The sequence below is a fragment of the Desmodus rotundus genome, chromosome 6 (assembly GCF_022682495.2).
Source record: "Desmodus rotundus isolate HL8 chromosome 6, HLdesRot8A.1, whole genome shotgun sequence".
NCBI lineage: Eukaryota > Metazoa > Chordata > Mammalia > Chiroptera > Phyllostomidae > Desmodus > Desmodus rotundus.
In genome coordinates, this window is record NC_071392.1 from 31,188,597 (window position 1) to 31,203,313 (window position 14,717).

At 36.0% G+C, this 14,717-nt stretch overlaps 1 protein-coding gene across 4 annotated transcripts in view; it reads right to left on the reverse strand.

Moving 5' to 3' along the window:
- The window catches only part of ANKIB1 (ankyrin repeat and IBR domain containing 1), a 138,891-nt gene that overhangs the window by 51,612 nt on the left and 72,562 nt on the right, over positions 1 to 14,717 (reverse strand). For all 4 annotated transcript variants that reach the window (XM_053927039.1, XM_053927042.2, XM_053927041.2 and 1 more), the window contains exon 4: positions 9,805 to 9,987. In XM_053927039.1, the coding sequence (XP_053783014.1) occupies positions 9,805 to 9,987 (183 nt within the window). The remainder of the gene's footprint in view (positions 1 to 9,804; positions 9,988 to 14,717) is intronic.

Genomic DNA, 14,717 nt, shown 5'->3' on the forward strand with positions numbered 1-14,717 from the left:
TTAAGTTTCAGCTTCAGTTTGGTCATTGATATTCAAAAGATTCTGTATGCTCCAATATCATGGACTTCACACTACTATTTCACAAGCCTTTTTTAAAACTGGAAAGCTGATGCCAGGGCATTTTAAAATAAAAGTATCATACTATAATGACAAAAACATCTTACTTTACAGTTTTGAAAATTTGGATAATAAAAAAAACCCGTATAATCCCACCACTGAGCAATAATCATAATTAAAGTTCTCAAGTGTATTGATCCAGTCTTTTTGCAAATCAATTGTATGTGAATATATGTGAGCTCACTTAGGCAGTTTTAATCATTGAACTACCATTTACATTTATTAAGATCCAATTTAGATTGCTAGTGGGATTATATAATACCTATAACCATATTTTGCCATGTATAATGTGCATCCATATTTTTGGCCCAAACTTTCAAGAAAAAGTCGTTCGTTTTAATTTTTTAATTCAATTTATTTATTTATTTATATTTAGAAACAAAACTGATTATCATATTCCAAGGTATTATTTTGCATACAGATACCATTACTGTTTTCTAGAGTTACACTTTTACCACATAAGCATAAGTAAAACAATTAAAAACATTTATACAGATACGGAATTAGAACTACCCATGTATAATGCACATCCTTATTTTTCCCTCAAAAATTTGGCCAAAAAAGTGCACATTATATGCAGTGAAATATGGTAATTAACTTGGAGATAACTAACTATGCCATACTATTCAGAGCTCTTACAAATAAACATTATTTTCAATGTTTATTCAAGTGTTCATTAATGCTGTTTAGTTTTCATATAGATAATATATCACCTCAGGTTTTTTGTTCTTTTATTATCCTTTATCTCTTTTTTTGCTTTTAACAGAAAACATATAAAAAATAAAATCACATATCTCACTACTCAGAAATAATGATTGATAACATTTTTGCCTTACTTGTTTCAAGTCCTTTTAAAAAACAAAATGAAACAAGAGAAGCAAAAACCTCATAATCTGTAACATGTTTACCCATTACATTTCCCTAATTTTTCTTATCCTTGCTTTTGGTAATTACTACCATGAATGTGATTTATAGCTCTCATAATATTATGGTATATCATTATACATATATCACTAGGCAATATGCTTTTCTGACTTTTCATTCAGTATTGTGTTTTCATTATTAATATTGATGTACATATCTATTTCAATCCTTTGAGCAGTTATGCTTACTGCATGCAGTTACACATACAACTAAAGGCCACAGCTTCAAAAGCAGTAGAAATTCCCAAGTACTTATCAGAGTAACAACCATTGAGGATGCCCTTTGGTAGCACCTATCATGGTCTCCAGAGACCCCTGGGCGATTAGCAAACCTCATCCATTGCAGTTGACTTACAGACATTTCAGAATAGGTTTTATCTTTTCTTGCTTTGTTTTTTTTTTGTATCATGGAAATCATTTAATCAATTCTTAGTTAACCCTGAATGATTGGGACTCTTATTCACCAGGAATAATTTCTCGGCTGATACAAGTTTCTTAATCCTTAGATGTCTTCTGGCAGGAACGCATATGTAAGCAATATTAATGCCAGAAAAGAGTAACACATCTGAATGCATAAATATCTGCCAAGATTTCAACATAAAAATTGTATTACTTTTTAAAAGTGGCCAAGGCTAAAAGAGAGAGAGAGACAGACAGATAGACACTCAGTTGTGGTAAGGCTGAAGTGAGGTGGCCCTCCACTACACTGTGGGTAAAAATAAAAATTGGTACATCATTTAACAACCAAACATGCATCATGAGTCTTTAAAACATTCATCTTTTGACCCAGTGATTTTATTTGTAGGTATGTATTCTAAGGTATAATCATAAATGTGGGCAAAATTGGTCGTTAGCAATGTTTGCTATAAAACTGACAAAATGCAAGTAACCCAAATGTACATTAAAGGAGTTACAGGAGATCTACAAGTTAGAATAGTCAGCAGTCATTCAAAATGATTCTCATGAGTCTGTGAATATCAAGAAATGTTAAGGAAAAAAACCCCTACAAGATATAAAATATCATTCCAGTGATAAAAAATGGAAAGCAATCCTGAACAATGTTAAAAGGATTATTTATAAGTGGTAGAATAAACATTTAAATTCTTCGTTCTGCTTCTTTTTATACAGAACATGTTTTGCAGGAAAAAAATAATTAAAAAACAAAAGAAAAATCACTGCGGATGTTAAAGAGCTTTCAACGGTGGTCCTGCCCACACTCGATCAGTCTGCAGTGCTATTCCTTTTAAAAATGATAGTGAAAACTGATGCAAAACACAGTTTGTATGACACTACATTAACAGCCTACTGCACCTTCAATGGGTTCAGCTATACTGCCACAAACCTCTACATATACAGATGTCATATGAACTCAACTAGACAAAAAAGGTAACCTAAATGATTCTATATAGGGGTACCATTAACAACCAAAGAAAAAGGTTGCAATTAAATCCAAACTTTCATTTGAAAGGCCCCCCAAACCATCATGTACAGTTTGCTTTTAAGCTAATTCATGAACTACACTTTCTCCTGCAAAAATGTAACAAGTCCTTTTATGGTTAAATTTGTAGTATTCACTCCAGTATAGAAATTATACACTACCTATAACATTGCTTCTAGAAAACGAGTTCCAAATTCAGACTTGAGATTCCAGGTACCTCTCCTAAATCAGCGATGAGGGCGAATATTTCGTGATTATTTCTAGTGGTGGCAATTGTGTATTTCTTGGTATTGTTTTGTAAATATTCTTTTTTCAGAAAAGCCATCATTCTACCCCATTTATATTAAGCAAAAGATTTAATTTCAGGAATATTAACAAAGGGATAATATAAAGCAATCTGCATAGATTAAGTTTCTTTAAAATTCAGTTTCAAGCTTATATGGGTTACACTGAAAGAAAAATCGTTCTTGAAGGAGAAAGACATACAGCCTTCATGAACATGTAAGATATTCACTCTGAATCTCTGTAATAGAACTATAATTAGGTCTCGTGAAGCATTTCAATACATCCCTCAGTCCCAAGTGGGCACTAGCCCTTTCTTCTGCAGGAAGGATTAAAATGAAGGTGCCTTTCTCTTTCCTGTTGCAAAGATAAACTGGTTCTATTTTCAGATTAAACACAAACCAGAAATAACCTTCAAAGTAGTAAGTCCTGATACAAAGAAAGAAAAATGAAACTAATTCAAAAAGAGACAGTGAGGATGAAGTGGCTCCTTTGTATCAGTACATACTACTGCTACCAAATAACACTAAGGAAATGGAAAACAGCCTAACATACAAGCTGTAGCACTTTGATACCGTGTATAAAGTGATAGTATCTTCAAAAACTGTTTCAGAAAAGACTATGACAAAGGAGCTGTGAAAGAAGTATTTGTATTTATTTTTTCTCATAATGAAAACAGCTTTCCCCTTAGTTATACAGGTAAAACATGTTTATTGTTAAAAAATGAAAAAAAAAACCCAAAATGAGTACTTAATTCACTCAAATATATCAGTAATTATAAAAAAATTAAAAGGCACTCAAGGGAAAGGAGAGGATGTTTCCAATTCCTTTCAATACCAATCTCTCTTTAACTGATCCATGAGCTTAGCCTGGGAGAGAGGGGGAAAAATAGCTAGTCTTTAGGATTTGCAGACCCTTTCCTTCTTCTCAGTTTCCCTGCTTCTTACTCAGCTCCCCTCATCTGGGGATCAAGACCTAGGCTTTCCAGGTCTGTACTTTGAGCTAAGAGGAAGGCAGCTAGCTGCTCACACAAAGTTAAACCTTAGGCTAACTGGAACAGTCAGCTAAGCAAAGTCCAGCATATGGGTTTCCTACCAGAAAAAGAGCTTTGAGCCTTCCTGAGTTCTAGATTGGGAGGGGGATGCAGAGTCTTTAGATGACTTTAATAGCAGCACAATGCTGTTTCCCCTTCATTTACCCAAATGTAATCCTGATACACTCCTACTAGGCCCAATACTCATTAGTGTGTCTATTCTTTCTTTGGGGTTTCAACAAATTAAAAACAATGCTCTCAGCCCACACTCTAAGACAACATGTTGTTACTTCTTTATAGCAGCTACCATTCTCAGAAATTGTGTTCATTTACTTTTAAACTTATTTGTTTGTCTCTCTCTATGACGACATATAAGCACCTAGAAGGCAGGAGCTTATCTTTGTTCCTCACTGAATCTGAGCCCCTAAAACAGTGCACTCAGAGTTTTGTAGAATGACTGAATAAAGAAGTGGGTTTTACCATTTATAAACTAATCACCTGGAGGAAAGGACTAAATTAAAATGTGTCAAGAAGAAATTACAGAGATACAATATTATACACTGTCCAGATCATTAACTGAATCAAACACTTTGCTAAAATAAACACTTTACCTTGGGAACATAAATTTTTAAAAGTACCTAATTATGTAGCTTAATACAATTACATAGTAGGCCATGTAAAACTCTAGCCTAGGCAGAATACAAAAATGAATTTCTAAAAAAGCAGTGCTTTTGTTTTTAAAAATTATGAAACTCACATAATTTAAAATTAACCATTTTAAAATGTATGATACAGTAGGCCTCTGGCATATTCACAATGTTGTACAACCACCAGCTGTACCTTGTTCCAAAACATTCTCATCACTCCAAAAGAAAACCACATATCCATAAAGTAGTTACTCCCTATTCCTTCTTTCTTCCAGGCCCTGGAAACCATTAATGTACTTTCAGTTTCTATAGATTTATTTACTCTGGACATTTCATATAAATGGAATTATTTAATATGTGTCCTTTTATATCTGGCTTTTTTCACTTAGCATAATGTTTTTGATATTGATCCATATTCATAGCATGTATTATTACCACTTCAGTTCTTTTTATGGCTGAGTAATATTCCATTGTGTACACATCTCACATTTTATTTATCCATTGTTCTGCTGATAGACATTTGGGCTGTTTTTAAATTTCGGCTATTGTGAATAGTGTTGCTATAAATGTTGGGTTGGCCAGAAAGTTTTAGCTTTTTCCATAAAACAACAGACTCATTTTTCATTTTCACCAATAACTTTACTGATTTGGATATTTTGAGTATGTTGGCTATCTCCCTGTCCCGCGTGGCATAATGTTGACTGTTCTAAATTAAGGTCTCCATTTCACTGCTATCAACTTCAACTGGTCCACCCAACTATGGAGCATCATCCAGGGAGAAACCTCCAGCCTGAAACTTTGTAAAGCATTTTTGACGTGTTCAATCAGTCACAGCACCTTTTCCATACACCGCTCAAATCTTTTTTTGGTGTTTCTGTTGCATTTTTACCTTTCTTGAAATAATAAAGTATAATATACCAAAAATGTCGCTTATTTTCTTCCATCTTCAATTAAGATGGCTACATAAAAATTCAGCAATTTGGTAAGTTTATTTTTAAATGCACGCTGATATATCAGCTGTCATAATACAATCTAACAAAATTGTTTTGAATGAAGTTAAAGACAATTAAAGGCTAACAGAGCCATCTTATGGGGAAAAAAACCCCAAATGAACTATTTGGCCAACCCAATATTTGTATATAAATAATTATTTATGAAAGTAGTGCTTTTTATATTATGAAATAGACAAAAATAAATCCAATATGGATTAAAAACGAAGATACCAGACTAGAAAAAATATAGGGGCATATGATTATAATAGCATTAACAAAAGGAAAAACTAATACCTCTGAATGCTCTAAAAGTGAAAAACTTAGAATATGGAAAAATACACAAAGTTCTCCGAGAAAACATTAGCAATCCACAGAAAAAAAGGAAATGAACAACCAATTAACAGAATAATAAAAAAATAAATAAATTCAAACAGGTACCATTCATTTGTCCAAACTGACAAAAAAAAAAAAAAAAAGAACACTGATAATATCAAATGCTAGCAAGAATGTGAGCAAAAGAATTCTCTAAAAAGCTTCTGGAAGAAAAGTAAATTAATATAATCTCTTAGGACAATTTAACAGCTTCTATTTAAAATGTATATATCTCATGATCCATCAAACCAATTTCTACAAATTTATAAGGAATATACTTTAAAAATGTGTATAAATGATGATCATGATTACAACAGCAGACAAATCAGATCACACTTACAATGAGCCAGGCACTATTCTGAGCATTTAATGTACTAACTCATTTAAGGATCATTACCCCATGAAGCAGGGCCACATTACTTCCATTTTAAGGAAGATGAAACTGAAGCAGCAGAGGGATTAAGTAACCTATTCAAGGCCACATAGTAGTAAGTTGTGGGGCCAAGATATGAATCCAGTCAGTCTGGTTTCAGAATCCATGCTTTTAACCACAATGACGATACAACTAGATGAAGATAAATATGTAAACAAGTAGACAAATATTCACTTTAGCCTTGTTTTTAATGGCAAAAATATCTAAATTATGTAAATATTCATGAATAGGTAAGAAATATGTCGATCATGTGTTCTGGCTTGGGAAAAATGCTCATGATAAAAAACTGAAAATATTTAAGCAGAACTGAATGTACTATATGATCTTACCTTTGCATTAAAAATTCTATATGTATATAGGTTTGCTTAAGTCTGGTAGCTCACAAAAGAAATTTACCATTGATGAGAAAGGTCAGGAAGGAGAAACTGTTTTACATTTTTAGCAATAAATATTCATTACAAATTTTAGGAAATGCATTAAAAATAGGAAAAAATAGTAATAGTAAAGAAAATCACCCATATCCACAACGATCATTTTGGTATACATCCATTTTCTCCCGATATATATAGTTTTTTTCTATATAATTAGTGCCAAAACGTTCCATAAATATTTTTAACTTAACATATAGTTCATTATAGTTATATTACATTCATTTGATGTTAAATCTATTGATAATAAATACAATTATTATTATTATTTTTTTTAAAGAGAGGGAAGGAAAGGAGAGAGAGAGAGAAGGTAAACGTCGATTGGTTGCCTCATATTATAGTTACCGCAACCAGACCAAACCCGCAACCTAGGCCTGTTCCCTGACTGAGAATTAACCAGCGACCTTTCATTTTGCTGGATGACACTCAACCTATTGAGGCACACCAGTCAGGATGGTAGCATTATTTTTTATTTAATTATAAATTAAGATAATATTTTGATTAAAAGAACTAAATATGGTCATAAATGTCTTTCAATTTAATCTTATCAACATTATTGTCTTCTGACTAAATTATTGTATCAATTACTACATTATAACTTCAATTTCTGACTAAAGGTCACACATTGTCAAAATGTAGGTAGTATAGCAAATAGAGATGCTTAGACTTGGAAGTCGTAAGAATCAGGCTCAGCTCACTTTGACCCTGACAGGTTATTCCATTATTTTCTGGTTTATCTTCCTCACTTATAAAAAGAAGTGGTTATGCCCTGTCTGGGCAGCTCAGTTGGTTAGAGCATGGTCTCCATAAGCCAATGTTGTGGGTTTGACCCAGGTCAGGGCACCTACAAGAATCAACCAATGAATACATAAATAAGTGCAACAACAAACTGATGTTTCTCTCTCTCTAATCAATAAAAAAAGAAAAAAGAGAAGGATTCCTAAATGTCATTTCAAGGATACTAAGTGAATTCAACAACCACATGAAAGTGCTTAGGACATCAGCTTGCTCTCTATGTGTATTTATTCTGAATAATCTTTCCTATAAAACAACCTAACTAAAGAAATTCAAAAGGTAAAGAAGTGTAAATCTTTTAATTCCAAGACACTCAGTTCTTTTCCCCATTCTGGAGAGTACAGCAGCCCCAAAACTGCTGTGAATTCATGGGGGGGGAAAAATAATATGATTACACTCAAACAATAGTTATATAATTTCTTTTAGAATCAAGTTAGCACTGAACATCAAATCAGAATCACTTGGGGAGAAAAAAATTTATTGTGCCTTCTAATTTCTTTATTTAAGAAATATCTATCTAGCCTTGGCCAGGTAGCTCAGTTTGTTAAAGTGCCATCCAGACACACCAAAGGTGCATGTTAAATCCTGGGTCAGGGCACATACAAGAATCAACCAATGAATGCATAAATAAGTGGAACAACAAATTGGCATCTCTCTTTCTTTCTTCCTTCCTCTCTCTCTCTCTAAAATCAATGAAAGAAAGGAAAGAAAGGAAAGAAAGGAAAGGGAAAAAAGGGAAGGAAGGGAAGGAAAGGAAGGGAAGGAAAGGAAGGAAGGGAAGGAAGGAAGGGAGGGAGGGAAGGAAGGAAGGAAGGAAGGAAAGAGAAAGAAAGAAAGAAAGAAAAAGAAAGAGAAAGAAAGAAAGAAAGAAAGAAAGAAAGAAAGAACGAAAGAAAGAAAGAAAGAAAGAAAGAAAGAAAGAAAGAAAGAAAGAACGAAAGAAAGAAAGAACGAAAGAAAGAAAGAACGATTGATGCCCACTGTGTATCGGTGTGTTAAGACACTGAAAATACTCTGTTGAATAAGGCAGTTACGGCTCTGGCCCTTGTGGAACTGACAATCTAACATGAGAGAAAGGCAATAAATAAGTAAACAAATACATAAAACAAAGTAATTATAGTGCATAAATACTAAGAAAGATGAGCAGGATATTATGGTAAAGAATAATGGAAGGAGAGGGACCTATTTTAGAAAAAATGATTAAAGACTGCCTGTCTGAAGAAGTGATATTGAGCTAGCTAAGAGACATAGGAAATAAAATATAAAAGTCTTGATGTAGGTATGATAATAGAGCAAAGTGTGCTCAGAGAAAAAGTCTGAGATAATGTTAAAGAGGTAGATATTAGTAGCCAGACCATATAAGGTATTATACCTGAGCAAACAGTTTGTATTTTAAGTACAATTAAAAAGTTGCCAAGTGATTTAAGTGATATGACCTACTTTAAGTTTAAAATTGTCACTCTGGCTTTTGTGTACAAGATGGATCCTAAGGAAACTAGAATAGAAGGAAGGAGACCAGTAAGAAAAAACTATTACAGTAGCTTGGATGGGAAGGGAGGGTGGTAAGGGCCTAGAGAGGTAGGAGTGGAGACTGGGAGAAGTAAATTGATTTGTTATAATTTTTGAAGGAAAACTGACAGGATTCCCAGATTATCTGGATGTAAGAAGTGAGGAAATCAAGAATGCATACCTTGTTTATGCCTGAACTACTCAGCGAATGGAAATAATGTTTACTCAGACAAGGAAGACTTACGTGAGTGTTAATGTCCATGACAAGTGTCCATGTCCATGAACTTGTCCATGACAAGTTCAATTCCATCATAGAAGGGAAGAAAGTCATAATGCAATGGGCTGAAGAGTGAATGGAAGGTGAGGAAATCAGTATGCATAGAGAACTCCCAAGTTTGTTTTTCTCATGAGGATCAGAAATGTGGGCTACAACTGAAGGGGAATAGGGACAACAGGACTTGGGAAGAATGGTCAATGGAAAGGCTGTTCAGCTGTTCTTGCTTTTAAAGATAGGAGTTACTGAGTATGTTTGTTGATAAGAGCAATCCAGAAGATAGGGAGAGACTGAGGAACAGGAGGACCGGAGTTTGGGATTGGTGGGACAGGCTAGGATTCATATCACACATCAGCACCTCTATTTATATGTAAGCAGACATACATACACATTAGAGGAAAGACTCCGCTTCCAGGGTTTCTAGGTGTACTTTTTATTTATGCCTATGCAGGTGACAGGATTTTTAGCATGTTGTAAAGATGACAACACAAACTGGACTATAAAGAAGTAAAAATTTTAATATAAAATCCATTCAATTTTTTAATGAAAAAGAAATCTTACCTCTCGTTTGTCTAATGCAGCATATTCAGCTTCTATTTCTTCAGCTTCAGGATCTCGTGAGAATACCATCTGAGATTCCAGATTAAGGGCCAAATCTTTGTGGTGTTGCTTTTCAGCACAATCACAAGGCGTATCTTTATTCTCATTCTCAGCAAACAAGTCTCCTCCATGTTTTACCAAAAGCTAAAAGAGATTTTTTCAAAAACTTGCAACCATAGATTTCAATAGTTATTTTCATATTACAAATTTAAAACTATTAAAAATATAATAAGGTAAACACAGCAAAAATGCAATAGTATGTACCTGAAATGATAAAAGTTATTTAGGAACTAGTTGCTTCTCATTTTAAGATTAGCATTTCTTGATTACCCGTATTAAGATGACTTCCTTTGGTTAAAAATTGTAACAGCAACAACACCAATTTCTTAAACTTTAAAAAGAAATTCTTGAGCATTCTGTCTAATCCAAAAATAAAGTTTTACTCAATAAAAAATTATAATTATTCAATGCTTTCACTGTTATAAATTTCTAGAAATCATTCTTAAACAAGAAGAATACTGCTGATACTGTTATTTTAACTACTAATACCTGGATGACCTGACACAATGGACAAAAATTTTCATTTGTATCATTCATTATGCAAACACTGAATGAAATGAGGATGAGCAAGTCACTGAAGCAAAACTTTTTTCAATATTCCTCAAAATAAGTGGTGGGGGCCTCTTGTCAAGATGCTGGAGTAGGTAAATGCAGTACTCACACCCTCCTACAACCACGCCAAAATTACAACTGAACCACCATTACTGAGAACAGTCTGAAATCTAGCTGAACAGAAGTCCTATAACTAAGGATATGAAAGAGCTGCCACATCCACACTGGTAGTGGGGCAGAGATGCAGAATGGGCTGGTCTCATACCCATGTGTGGCAGACAAAAATCTGGAGGGTTGTCTTGGCTGCAGAGGTCCCTTCTGAGGAGCAAGGGGTCCCAGCCCCACACCTGGCCCCTCCCCTTCCCCAGCCCAGGGTTTCAGTGCTGAGAAAAGAAGTCCCCATAACTTCTGGCTGTAAAAACCATCGGCGATTGAGGCTGAGGGAGACAAAGGGCTTCTGGAGTCACAGACATTCCTCTTATGGCCTGCACATGGACTTACTTGCTCTAAGCTTCCGTGCTAGGGCAGCAGCTCAAAAGGTACATACAAGGAACTGAATTGTCTGGCATCAGGACAAGGGCCAGAGGAACAGCTTTCTCCCAGACAGAAGTGCTGGCAGAGGCCACTGTTCCTTTGATAAGCCCTCCCCACCACAGAGCCACAGGTGGGTACCATATCTGAGTCTCCATCAACTTGCTAACATGATTCTCCCCACCCTGGTGATTCCTAAGACCCCACCATACCCAACTTTCGGGCCAACCCAAGCTGTTTCCAGTGGCTTTTCCATACGAACAGCTCTTGGCTCATGCTAACTTTCCTAAAATCTCTCAACCAAGCAGCACATGGCCTCAGTGTGCCCCATACCACTCACTACGTGGCTCCATGCCCGGCATTAGCAGTAGCTGGCCTTGGTTCGCAGTTTGGCCTCTCCTGGGCACCTCCAAGCGTAGCACAAGTAGAAGCCATCTGCAGATCACTCTGTAGCTCACAATGGGTGGCTCTGGGTAGGACACAGGTGGCAGGTGACCATGGCATGCACCTTCCAGGAGGCCCAAAAGCCAGTGAACCCTATGGACAGCTTCAGACTACGCTGAAGCAACCCAACCATGCCCACAAGCAACACACTCAAGGAGTGGGCTTGGTGGGTACCTGAGCCCAGCTGAACTGAGTTCTCTGCCATGGGGTTGTTCCTTGTACATCCCCCACGGGTGGTCCAAGCTAGCACCCACTGCGAACTGCCTGGGGGTAAGTCCCTCCCGCTGATGTGACAACAGCAATCAAGGCTCAACTACAAGAGGAGAGTGCACATTGCTCACATGGGGGGCACACCTAGAGGGCCCAGGTTGGGTGACTAGGGAGGCTGTGCCACTGGGCCCTACAGGACACCTGCTACAAAAAGTCACTCTACCAAGAGTAGGAAATAGAGCAGCTCTACCTAATACATAGAAACAAACACAGGGATGCAGCCAAAATGAGAAGATAAAGAAATATGTCCCAAATGAAAGAATAGAACAAAACTCCAGAAAAAAAAGAACTAAACAAAATAGAGATAAGCCATCTACTAGGTGCAGAGTTTAAAACACTGGTTATAAGGAGGCTCAATGAACTTAGGGGAAGAGTAAAGAAACTAATGAGAACTTCAACACAGAAAGGAAACATAACAAAAAAGAACCAGTCACAACTGAGGAATGTAATAACTGAAATGAAAATTACATTACAGGGGATAAACAGTAAAGTAGGTGAAGGAGATGATCAAATCAGTGATTTAGAAGGTAAGGAAGTAGAAAACACCCACCCAATTACAACAGCAAAAAGAAAAAAGAATTTTTAAAAATGAGGATAATATAAGGAACCTCTGGGACAACTTTAAGTGTACCAATATTTGCATCATACAGGTGCCAGTAGGAGAAGAGAGAGAGCAAGAAATTGAAACCATATTTGAGAAAATAATGACAAAAAACTTCCCTAAGCTGGTGAAGGAAATAGACATACAAGTCCAGGAAGCACAGAGTCCCAAACAAGATGGACTCACACCATGACACATCATAATTAAAATGCCAATGGTTAAAGACAAAGAGAGAATCATAAAAACAGCAAGAGAAAAGCAGTAATCTGCTTTCCAAAGACTGTCAGCTGATTTTCAACAGAAACTTTTCCAGCCAGAAGGGATTGGCAAGAAAAATTCAAAGTCATGAAAAGCAAGGACCTACCACCTGCATTATCATTTAGAATTGAAGAACAAATAAAAATCTTCCAAGAAACAAGCTAAAAGAGTTCACCACCAAACCAGTACTATCAGAACTGTTAAAGGGTTTTCTTTACAAAGAAGGGAATAAAAGATAACAATTATAAATAAAATGACAATAAATACATGCAAGGGGGGACCCAAAAAATCCAAAATATATTTATAAAAATTAGTGTATTTATTCTTTCATGTTTAAACATTAGTCACCTCCATAGTCTCCATTTTTTTCTACTGCTCAAAACAGTTTTTGAACTTGTCAATTTTGATGACTTTTAGTACTTTTGCTGGTTTTTGTTTTATTTCTTCTACATTGGAAAAATATTTCCCTTTGAGGACTTTTTTCATCCAGGGAAACAAAAAGAACTCGCGCAGGGCAAGATCAGGTAAACAGGGAGGGTGGGGCACGGGGGTCACTCCATTTTTGGTCAAAAACTGCTGAACATTGAGCACGATGTGGGGAGGTGTGCTTGTAAATCACCCATCACGAAATGTGCAAACACGTTGAAAGAGTCTTCAAAAAAATTCACTGAAGCTGAACACAGCCTCTCACAACAATGCCAGCTGGCACACTAATACAGATGGGTTCCTAGAACACACACCTAGCGGGAGAAGTCTATACTACAAAGGGTCTGCCCTCCAGAGAACAACTCCCTTTTTGCCCCCCCACTCATATCTACCAACAAGTTATTTTTTTAAAGATTTTATTTATTTATTTTGAGAGAGGGGAGGAGGGAGAACAAGGGCGGGGGGGAGAAACATCAATGTGTTAGAGAAACATTGATCAGCTGCCTTATGCACGCCCCCAGCTAGGGACTTGGTCCGCACCTGAGGCATGTGCCCTTACCAGGAATTGTACTAATGATCTTTCAAAGGACCCAGCAATTTCACTTCTGGGTATCTGAAGAAACCCAAAACCCTAACTGAAAAGACATATACATCCTATGTTCATCGCAGCATTATTTACAATAGCCAAGATACAAAAGCAACCTAAGTGTCTATCAATAAATAAATGGATAAAAGAAGAAGTGGTGTACATATACAATGGAATATGACTCAGTCATAAAAGAATGAAATCTTGCCATCTGCAACAACATGAATGGCCTTACAGGGTATTGTACTGAGTGAAGTAAGTCATAGAAAGACAAATGCTAAATGATTTCCCTTATATATGCAATTTAAAAAAAGAAAATAAACTAACAAGCAAACCAGAAACAGACTCATAGACACAGAGAACACTGAGCACGGTGTGGGGAGGTGCGCTTGTAAATCACCCATCATGAAATGGGCAAACACGTTGAAAGAGTCTTCAAAAAAATTCACTGAAGCTGAACACAGCCTCTCACAACAATGCCAGCTGGCATACTGATACAGATGGGTTCCTAGAACACTCACCTAGCAGGAGAAGCCTGTACTACAAAGGGTCTGCCCTCCAGAGAACAACTCCCTTTTTTGCCCCCCCACTCATATCTACCAACAAGTTATTTTTTTAAAGATTTTATTTATTTATTTTGAGAGGGGGGGAGGAAGGAGAACAAGGTGGGGAGAAAGGTTCCCCCCTTCTGAAGGTTCCCAGGGGGTTGAGGTAAAATAAGAAGTACTTGGTAGTTACAGAATAGTCATGGGGGTATAAAGTACAACATATGGAATATAGTCAATAATATAACAACTATGTATAATGTCAGATGAGTACTACATTATCAGGGTGTTACTTCCTAAGTTATATAAATGTATAATCACTGGGTAGTTATCCTAAAACTAGTGTAATGTTGTACTAACATAATATTGAGTGTTTTCTAAATGTCATCACTATGTTAAGCACTCAAATATACATTCTTCTTTAATATTAACAACCCCATGTGATAGGAATATAATGAAGTCTGAGAAAAGTTAAGCAACTTGATCAAAGTTACCCAACTAGTAAGTACTAGAACTGGGATCCAGGTACAAGTTTGACCAAGGTCTTGACCATAACTGGATATTATTACCAACATAGAGAGTAGGTCAGTGATTTTCAACC